Raw genomic sequence first — 11,058 nt, forward strand, 5'->3', positions numbered from 1 at the left:
CTTGTTTTAAAGTCCAAAAACACTATTTTCATGTATAGATCAGGATTATTTGATCACATAAATGAGCATCAAGATTCACACATAAATGCCTCGAAACGCCAATTTTAGATGAATTGGTGGCACGCATGTTAACTATATGGTATGGTACATGTTAGTTCCCTAGAACCACATACGTGTTGAACATCAAAAAAAAATGTAGCGCCCACGTATAGGCTAAGAGAGAACTGTAGCACCATTTGAGCCGTGCATATATACCAAAAAATGGATAGAGCCGCGGATTGGGTCGCCACATATGCTGCCCAGTACTCTAGAAGATGAATTCTGGTCATACCTGGGGTTGCCCCTCCAATGCAATATTATTTTATCTCTCTCGATTCTACTGGCTGTGCACACGTCGGAGTAGCGTGAGCAAAAAAATAAAATAAAATAAAAAATAAAATAAAAAAACTACAGCAGGCAGGTCGGATCATGTTCACGCCTCGATCCGGACTCAGCCGTGATGGACTCCGCGTGGGAGATCACGTCCATTCAATCAACATCACACGGTTGCCGACATAACAACCCATGAGGAACGCCACCGATTCTGTATCGGGTCGCCATCCCCACGGCTCTGTCTCTGGGTTTTGGGGAGCCAAGACGGCGTTCGAGTTTTTTAGCGGGCCCTTCTTCCTCTCGGTTGCTCTCGTGAAGCTGAGAGTGAGGAAAGGAAACCCTCTCTCAGATCTGGCAACAAGACCTCCCAGATCTCGATTGGAGGTATTCTTCAGCCCGATCCTCCGACTCTGCTCCCTCGATCTCGATTCTTTTGCCGGCAAAATCGACAAGCTTCGATTTTTTTTTTTTTGTTTTTTTCCTGTCTTTTTGAGCATGTGGCATGTCGTGCGCGCCGATTGCTTGCTCCGTGAATTTGATTGACAGCAAATTCACCCTTTTCTTTGATTTATGTCACGCGATTGTCTAATGTTACAATGGATCTAATTGTTGAGCCTGGAACGGCTTTCTGATGAACTCAATGGAAGTATTATTTTGGTATCTGCTAGAGTTTTCAAGCATTTACACGTTTCTTATGGATGTATGATTCTTCGATCGTCTTGGTTTGTACTTTTTAAAGATTGTCCGCGATAACTGTCTCTTTTTTTCCCTTAGATACTACTTCTTTACTGCTACCTCGGCTCGATTATGGGCATTGATCTGTACCAGAGAGCAGTTCATGAGCTTATTGCGGTTTTCTTTTGTTTCGATCAGCGTAAGAGCTTGTAATATTGCCGGTTCATAGACCGGAGGCCATGGCGGCAAGAAGAGCAGTAAATCCCTCTCGACGCTTGGCTGACAGTGGAAGCGTTCCGCTCGCCAGCTCACTGCATCAGAAATCACGAACGTCTCCTTTACTATCGATTGGGCTGGTTCTTGTGGTATGTTAATTTTTGATATACAACCAAGTTTTGCTTTTGAATGGACTCAATGCATCAACGGGAAGGGATTAAAAGCTTGCAACTTGATTAGCTTGTTTGTGTTGGTGCTTTCAGGGTGCTTTTCTTCTCATTGGTTACTCCTATAGGGGCTCAGGTCCGTACGGATTCCCTGTCAAATATAGATATCAGAAAGGAAATCCACTTATTTTACGATAGAATATTGCTAAAGCTTTTTCCCTCATTTAATTGCTTTTTCTGCATAGATTCATGCCTCAAATCTGCTATATGTGAGCTGAAGTTGTAATTTTGCAATGACCAGGTGGATTTGCCAGCGACAGGGAAGCTATAAGCAGGGATGAAGGTAGATGTCTTTGCCTTTCTCATAACCATTGGCTATTGTCCATTGAGTTACGATTTGGTAGTTCAATGGCGTTCAAGAGTGTCATTGTTATCTAGTACAGTATTCTATGTCTCCTTTCTATGCTGTTCATTTCATGGGATCTCTTTATGTTGGACATAACTGGCTTGTTATATGGAATTTGTTTCATCCGGCTATCTTGGAGTTCATTCCATTTTGATTCGTACAACATTAATTATAATGCTTATAGGTAAAACCGAATTTTAACTTTCCTTTTGTGCCAGAGATGTCAACTGTTATAAAGTTTACCTTGGATACTCCAAAGTAATGCCAAAATGTTCCTATTATAAGCAACATCTAGTGTTGCTTATTTAGGTTGGCTGGAATATCCAATCTTGTGTGTGTGCATTTGCCAAATTTGAAGCCAGCCCAGCTCCCACTTTCTGCAGCTTCTACCTCTTTTTCTATCAAGTGTCATTTTACAAGGGTCAAATTTTACGAAAATCAACCTCCTTTGCAATAATAAATGCACAATTATCTACTTTTAAAAGGCAAACTATTTGTTGGGTAAATAGATATTCTTTGCATTTGCTGTCGCTTATGGCAAGTATATTTAACACTTCTTATTCAACCTCTCTGATTCCCCAACCAAAACTAATGTGCAGTAAAAGGATACAATTGCACCGTAATTGTGTATACCATACAAATCTTTCAAAGCATCTTCCACCTTGTAAAAGACTTGCCATGTTTGGCAAAAGCACAACTCTTTCTTGCTTAAGATAACTTCACATTATTGTTTTTTTGACTCTCACCAGTACCAGCATTATGAATCAATGGCATGCACCAAATATTGTCTTGCCGACTATCTATGATTTTTCTCATTTAGAAGGTATAAGCAACATTTATAGACTTAAAAGGATCAAATTACAGGCCAACTATCATATGGACTCAAGAGGACCTTCATAAGTAGATATATTAGCTTGCTAGAAAATATGCATATGCTTCGTCAAAGTTTTGAAACACTGAACATACTGCCCCATACCACATGTACTATGCAGTATCAATCCATATTGGTCTGCATCAACACAAGTCTATCATTTGTGCCAGGGAACCATGAATTGATATGAGGGGCATACCATTTCTACCTACCTCACTGCTACTTGACCAACATGCCCCTGTACCACAAGATTTCAGAACTTGGTTTCATTGATGCTGCAACTAAATTTGTGTAGGATACTAGGATGTCTTTTTTATCCCTCAATGCCTACAAAATTTCCTATTCTGTTTCTTGTAAAGATTTTGACAATTTAAAACAGTCTACATTCTTTCCATTTTGTTTATAAATTATATTATCCTGGTGAAAAATTGTTTCAACAAATAACCTTCCGTGTTGTAGACCCAACCTGCTCTTTGCATCCTTTTTTGGCTTATTCTGTGTGACAGTTTTCTTTAGTGTTTTCTCATATTTTTTAAGTTTTAAGAAGTGCTGAAACTTTTGAACATAGTACTATGACTTTAGGATGTTCTGTGATATCATCTAGCCTCATAGGCATATTGCAATTTTAGCAAATATGTCTTTTTTAACTTGACTCTAACCACTATGTTAACAATACAAGTTATTCAGTCAAATAATTTTTTTAAAAAAATCTGATGCCTTAAGTGCTTCTCTGCATACAACAGTCTTTCATATGAAATAAACAAATATCAAGCACATTGTACTTAGAGTCAGGATATATTTTTGTGGTGTGAGAAACTGTGAAGTATAACTGAGTTTTGATAATTCTGTAGACATTCTGGTATGCAATGCCGATTATAATATCCAAAATTGCCATTTGACATTCTCCAAATTTGAGGACTCGAATACAGTGATGTATATATGTACAAGCTGATGACAGATATGGGAACATGTTGATGATTTAAGTTGTGACCAGATGGTTGGAAGCAATTTGTTGGAGAAGTCAGTATGTGCAGATTATATCTTATCATTCAATAAAGAATTCAATTGTCATTTTCAAGGATGGCCTTTTACGCGAGGGTTATAAACATTTGTTCACTGCACGTGCACATGTTGAATCTTTTGAATGCAGTCTTATAAAGTTTAATATGCAATCAATAATACAATGGATGCAGGTGCAACATATAGTGCAAATTGTTTAGCTATCTAGTAGGGCATGTCAGGCGTATCATGATAACTGGCATCACAACTCTTTCCAGGTGTCTTTGCCTATGGCCTGGTTACAAGGTCAGGGTCCTAGATTGCCATTCATAATTATCTGTTTCCAATTTTCTATTACATGGTGTTAAAACATTTAGAAAATGATGGAGCTAGTTCCTTGCTCCCTTTTTATGTCTCATGTGGATAGTTAATTGTCTATATTAGCATACCAGAACTACTACAAATTGTCCAAACTTTTTTCTGATATTTAGATATTCTGGTGTAAATTCTGTCATGCTGTTATTCCGTAGTAAGATTGCTCCATAACGTGGGTGTCAGGGTTCGAAACACGAAAAAAATTCTCTGTATGCAGGGGTAAGGTTGCATACACCTGCTGGCTACATAAGCCTGATACTATGGATTATGGATTCAATCTGTTGTTCCAAGTTTTCAACATTCACTATTATCCATTAAAGATTCCTTGGTGAACAATCAGGATAATTCTGGTAAATGAGCACGCTCCTGGATATTTCAGAATATTCTATATTCTGGCTGCACTCAGGGGAACAATGTTTTGATGCTATTTCTTATGCTACATCAGTTCCTTTCAAATAGATTAGCCCCTTTTCCCTACAAGTTTTCAATCAATTTCTCTATTATCTTCAGGAGGTTCCTGTACATCAGACGTTCTACAAGGAATACCCATTCTAAAGAAAGCATATGGAGACAGCATGCGTAAAGTTTTGCATGTAGGCCCTGACACCTGTAAAGTGGTTGCTAAGTTGTTGAAAGATGACGACATTGAAGCCTGGGGTGTGGAACCTTATGACTTGGAGGATGTTGATAGTATCTGCAAGACCCTTGTGCACAAAGGCTTTGTCCGTCTAGCTGATATCAAGTTTCCTCTACCATACAGGCCAAAATCATTTTCCCTTGTCATTGTATCAGATGCACTGGATTACTTATCTCCAAGGTATCTTAACAAGACCCTTCCAGATTTGGTAAGGGTATCCTCAGATGGTCTTGTTATATTTGCTGGTATGTATGCAATCCATTGAAATCTTTATTCATTAGAGCAGTTCATATCTCTCCAAGTTTTTCAAAGTTAATTTACAGCAAATCACATATGAAACATTATCCTTTTAGCATAAAACTGAGATAAGCAAGTTAAAATAAGATCTAAAAACTGTTCATTTTAGAGGATTTGGCTTGGACGGGAATTGATGGCAAATCTGAATTAATTAAACAAGCAGAAGTAGATTGATTGAAAAAAAACTTTCTTTTTATATTTCATGCATCAAATCTAACTCCTATGACTCTAATTTAGTGTTCTTATTACCAGCATAGACTTGTCTTTGGTGCTTTGTATTGCCATGTTTTTGAATTGTTAAACTGGGGTAGAATATGTTTGGACCGCTGTCTAAAATTTACAATGTAGGGTCACCAACCTTTGCTAGGTTGTCCTTCACACCACAGTTTAACATGGTAGAGGATGCATGGTCATGGAAAGGGTTGCTTTGACTAAGGTTTCTTGCCTGTTGTAGTAATGAGGGCAGAGGAAGATTCATTAAATTGATCCCATATAAATGGTCCTTACTACTTGTTGGCCATTGATTATGGTTATGGTCCATATACAGGAAATATCACATCCCTGATGGAAGGATTTTATTTTATGTTTCTGGTTTTAAGTACCCAGTTTATCATCTGGTAATTCCCACACTTAAGGAATGGGTGATTTTTGACCTATTATACACTTTTAGATGATTTGCTCTTTGGAACCTCCAGGGCTTCTTTAAATGCCTTGGCACTTGGAAGATGAAGATGATCAATATACTTAGGTCAACGGCCCAAAGGACATGCGCACACAAACACATGCACATTTTGTTAGTAGATCGAAAACCCATCCATATGAAGAAATTTTAAAAAGTGGCTTTTGTTAAATAGCATGCTTATTCATGCCTCGTTGTTTGCGCTACAGTTCGAAAACAGGTGTATGTGAGTATGCATGTGAGCTTGTGTATGCAAAGATTGAAAATCCAGCCATGCACACAAACAGTTCATACGATTCTTTAGCTTGCATGGATTTTGTTAAAAGGTGGTTTCTTTTTATGATTGTCAGGTTTATATATGCCTTAATTTTCATGCTACAGTTCAAAACTACATATTTGTGGGTGTGCCTGCATGTTTTGTCATTTAACTGACAAAGTGATGATTGACTTTTATTATTTTTGAAATGCATTAAATGCTTCTGGGGTGCGCTTATGCATGTGCATATCACATATGTGTACCGTCAGTCCGGATATAAGATGCACCAATTAAATTAAAAATCTACATCATGAAAATGTGATTCACCATATTTACAATATGTAGAAACTAAAGAATCATTGTTTTTGAGAGTTTCCAACCTATGCAGCAGCTTGGTGCATATTGCTGTGGCATTAAGTGGACATGATTTGTGGAGCCATGCTTTATGTTGGTGTATTTGTTGTGAGCAGTTATCTTGGATCTGTCATCTCCCTCAAGAGTAGCATATTTGCTAGTTTGCTAGATAGAAAGAGTAAATGAGCTTTGAGATCTGCTGTGGGCTTTCTATTTATATCCTGAAGTGCATGATATTGGTTTCTGTTTATGGTCATATTGTTTGTTTAGTTGCACATTATCATATTGAGATTGGTTACCATGCTTGGGATTTCTATGTTTCCCCTTCCTTCCATTTGTGTTTCTTAAAGAGGTTTATATCATTCTCCATCTAGATTTGTCACTTTGATATTATTTATCAAAACAAATGCTTGTGGTCATCACCTTTTTCAAGAAGAAAAAGCTTATTAAAACATTTTAAGTTATAGCTCCATTAGTGTACTTATTTTTTCAAGATCAGAGAGGTTTTATGCAAATATCCAATATTTGGCCCTTTCACTTGGCACTAGCATTTCGAAAGTAACTACTCTTTGTCTAAAAGTTCACGAACCCTGTCCGGCCGTATCACCAAGGTTCATTATTTGCAAACTAGTGTAAAACTATCATTGTGTACTTTCTGTATATTTGGGAACATTTGAGAGAATTGGGTTGACATTCTTTTGAGAGGATACGGAAAGATAAATGCTTCAATCGAGTCATGGTGACTTATAATTAAGAGCTGTAGCTTGATGAATATCTTGAAGTGTTGGCATAGCATACTTTTATTAAATTGACAGTGGATCAGAGTATTCTGAGTTCACTTCATTCTCGTTTCCATTTTGGTTTTCTTTAATAGAAAGGATTAGATATTCATCCTTTATCCGATTTCTTTTCATTCCATTTGTAGGCTATCCAGGTCAGCAGAGAGCTAAGGTTTCTGAGCTGTCAAAATTTGGGAGGCCGGTATGTATTTTTAATTAATCCATCTGTTTGCTATTAATATGCATGATTAACATAATAGTTAGGTGTTCGAACCTATAGATATAGTGATGGTGCTGTTTGATTAACATAATAGTTAGGTGTTCGAACCTATAGATATAGTGATGGTGCTGTTAAAACTCTTTTTATTTTTCTAAATAAAACCTTTTCTTTAATTCCTGTCTCATATTAATCACTTTTTAACTTCCTTGTCAGTGGGCTTATGTGCTACTCTGCTGAAAGTGAATTTCAGAATGCCATTATGTATTCTGTTGTTATAGGTCCTGTGTCACTTCCAGCTACATTATTTTCATAATTACCTCTATGCTTATATCATATTGTAACATAATTCATTTCATCATAGAATTGATGGTGATAACTATTCGGAAATCAAAATTTTCACCTTGGTCAACATCTCTGCTGAGATATAGATTTCTATCAGTATTGGGTAGTCACTAATACAATGTAACTCACATCTCAGCCCTTATTATAACAGAGGATATAAACTGATATGTCCTGATATGTTGGCTAATATGATATCAAAATAAGATCAAGATTTCCTGGTTTGCCTTTTTAGAATCTTAAATTGATTTCTAATAATTAATTATCCAAATCACTCTCTTAACATGGAAGTTAAGCTAGGTTTACTATATTAACCAAGATTTCGGATGTCTTGTTTCCTGTAATTTGGCTGAGATCTTGGAAAACTTAGTTCTTTCCTACTTTCTGGGCTTTCTATCTTGGCTGAGATAAAATAGGATCTTGGTATCAGTCACCCTCCAAGATGACTGGTATTTACTGATGACCTTGTCAGAAACAGTGATTGCAAATTGGCACATACTAGCAGGGTATTTTATCATCGTAAGAAAAGTATAAGCTAATGGCACTAAATGATCTCTTGATTTTTCCCTTTTGGACTAAATAGATTTCGTTACTAAAGTAGATTAATATATGAAATAGTTTTTATTTGCCTTCTTTTCTCTTTGGCCTTTTTTTTTGTGTGGCGAGGAGGGTGGTCGGCAGAGGGGATCCAGACTTGCATGTTCAAGAGACACCATGCTGACTGCCTCTCGCTGCTCCTTTCTTTAGCTCATCTAGTCCCTTACAAATGATGAGAAGGACTTGTAACTTCTACTAATGCACCTTCCTTTCCTAGTTAATCTACTCCCCACTTTCTTCTGACAATTACTTTCATTGTGGAACTTGAAATTCAATATTGCCAACCTCTTCTTCCGTCACATGGGTTGTGAGCCCCATAGTTTTTTTATCACTCTCTCTCGCCAAATCTTCTAGAAGGGCCAGAGCATAAGTCCAAAGTGTTGTCAAAGTGGTGAGCTGATATCATTCTGCTGTGACTGATTATTTTCACACAAAGAATGCCATTCATGCTTTTTGAGCTGTTGCAAACCCTGACAACAAAAGGAGTCAGTAAGTCCATTTTTGTGTCTTTGCATTCAGTTGAGGATGACATTCTGAGAGTTTACATGTAGGCGAAATTACGGAGTTCATCCTGGTGGATACGGTATTTTGTTCAGACTGGCGTGGAAGAGAATGAATCTGTCATGAAGAAGTTTGAGCAGGCTGCAACCAAGCGGTCATACAAACCAGGCTGCCAAATTTTCCATCTCAAGTCATAGTGTTCATCCTGGCATATCTCGTGGGACAAATTCACAAAAATCAGAGCACAATGAGGCCTCTTTAAACCTCTACCATGTCAGGTATTTTCACTTAGTCTAGGGGGCTGCTTCCTGTTCTCATTTTATGTTCTATTTGTAAGATTTCAGCTACTTATTGATAGAGTTATAATGAAAATCTATGATTTTCTGGTTTTCATGGTGTACTAGTGTAATTAGTGTATGAATCTCCTACGATGTTGTCGCAAGACTCATCTCAGTCATGTCTTGGTCTTGTTTTAAGTTAAAAAAAAAACTGTTTTTGGTGCTCTTATTTCTGTTTTGTTTCTTCATGCTTGACGTTTTACAAGGCTATGCTACCACGGCCGCTGAATTTATAAATATTCCAAGACTTTTTTTGATTACTACTACCAGCAACAGAAGGTGCAGAGTCCCATAATGGACTGTCATTGTTCCTAGATTGGAGGTGAACAAATGATAAGTCCTGGCACTTATTTCAGATTTAAGGTTTAGCCATACTCGTTATGTGATCTGTTGCCTGGTGGAACTTTAGTGTCAGGTGCACCTGTTAAAGCCTGCTGTCTGCGTATTGCTCCAGAAATCTGGTCTTTCATTGGTTCCGCCATTTTAGAATGTGATATGAAACATGGGTCTTGATATTATGCTGTTCAACAAAGGCTCACAGTTATTTGTTAAGGGACAACGAACTTTGGATGCCGAAATCAAGATCAAAAGATTACACCTTAAGCGACCAAAAAGTGTAGTCGAGCATTGTTTTTTAAAAACAGCTAGCTGACCCTAACCAAGTTCTTACATTTTTCTGGTGGACTTCTGTATTTGCAGCAACCTGTCTGTATCTGGTCATTTGGTACCTACCAGTGCAGCGGAGAATGTCCGAGCACCTTCACTCGCTAAACATAATTTGTTGAGTTAGTTGGATTATTCTGGTCACTGATCTGTAGTGTCTAGAATCACAGTGCATTCGCACGAAGTTCACGAGTCATTCAGAATGATGACTCATATATGGGGAAGAAGGTTGGGTTGTGCTCATGTTTCCTGCTTCTAATCCCTTCCTGTATTTTTCTGCTGAGGAACTCCTCTTATAATTGCTGTTGCCAATTCTAGGTTATCAAGGAACAAAGGGGTGCATTGGGCGTACTGACACTATAACAAAATCAAAATGGTACTGGTACGAGATTTAGTTCCAAGATGGCAAATTTTGGGTCCCTTAATCTTGGTTATTCTGGTCGAGGATCATTTGCTGACAAGAAAGTTGTCAACGGTCAATCTTTCCATTTCATCGGTGGCAGAAGGGGAGAGGTTTGCTCTCTCTTACAACAAATTCTTGCTTTAAAGTTCTTCCAGTTAACCTTGTTTTGCTATTTGCAAACCGGACATAGCTCGAGATGCCAACCTAACTAGTATTTTGTGCATGTCATGTGCCAGTCAAGAAAGATCTGAGAAAAGAGGCTGCTATCCGCCTCCAAGTTGCTAATCCAACTTAGGAGTCTTATCCTTGTGGAGGCTGAGGTTGATAAATAACCATGGATCAATAATGGCCGGTTGCACAGCGTCCATCTTACATAATCTTTATTCATAATCTACCACTGTAATGATAATGACAGCATGTTGATAACCACTCTGCCCATCTAATATCATGAGAACCACCGGTGGCTTTGGATTCAGTGAACTGCTAAATCCTAGCTTTCCTCACTAGAAGCAATACCCAATTGTGCATGCTTCTTTAGAATGTATTCATCAGTCCTATGTCCAACTACATTTTTGATCCAGCCCAGTTCTTCTGAGATTTTTGGTGGACGGTCAAATTCTGCCAAGATATAGGTTAGTATGGGGTACTCATATGCTTCAGATTTCACCCTTCCATCCTGAACCAAATTTGTTGCAAGTACATTTTAGACCATGGCTTAAAAAGATCGCTGGGGTAGAATTGCAATAGCTATTATAACTGCTGTGAAGGGCTCTTGTCATATTATACAGATAAATAATAATCATTTAAATAATACATCACTTGTATACATGTATGCATTATACTAATAGCTTGTGTATGATGGCTCAACTGATTAAAAAAATATTTTTAGAGTTCAAATTTCCATGTTTAACCAT

The 11,058-nt window shown here is 37.7% G+C and overlaps 1 protein-coding gene across 6 annotated transcripts; it reads left to right on the forward strand.

Moving 5' to 3' along the window:
• The first annotated feature begins 614 nt into the window (after positions 1 to 614).
• Positions 615 to 10,619, forward strand: LOC103697474 (putative pectin methylesterase CGR2). Of its 6 annotated transcripts, none has more exons than XR_602580.4 (8): positions 615 to 756; positions 1,246 to 1,412; positions 1,527 to 1,566; positions 1,732 to 1,773; positions 4,592 to 4,963; positions 7,230 to 7,285; positions 8,791 to 9,018; positions 10,060 to 10,619. XR_602580.4 is itself a non-coding variant. In XM_088710471.1 (7 exons), exons 2-7 carry the CDS (start codon positions 1,287 to 1,289, stop codon positions 8,935 to 8,937), a joined length of 783 nt encoding a protein of 260 aa, XP_088566597.1. In that variant the 5' UTR covers positions 615 to 756; positions 1,147 to 1,286; the 3' UTR covers positions 8,938 to 9,133. The 6 variants fall into 6 exon arrangements, 2 of the variants coding, with proteins under 2 accessions (XP_088566597.1, XP_008777562.3); XR_015973014.1 differs by lacking the exon at positions 7,230 to 7,285 and adding an exon at positions 9,778 to 9,969; XR_015973013.1 differs by lacking the exon at positions 10,060 to 10,619 and adding an exon at positions 9,778 to 9,914.
• Positions 10,620 to 11,058: the final 439 nt, after the last annotated feature.

Source organism: Phoenix dactylifera, chromosome 14, assembly GCF_051530095.1.
Source record: "Phoenix dactylifera cultivar Ajwa chromosome 14, Ajwa_hap1_PhDact_Kaust_v1.1, whole genome shotgun sequence".
NCBI classification, from domain to species: Eukaryota; Viridiplantae; Streptophyta; class Magnoliopsida; order Arecales; family Arecaceae; genus Phoenix; species Phoenix dactylifera.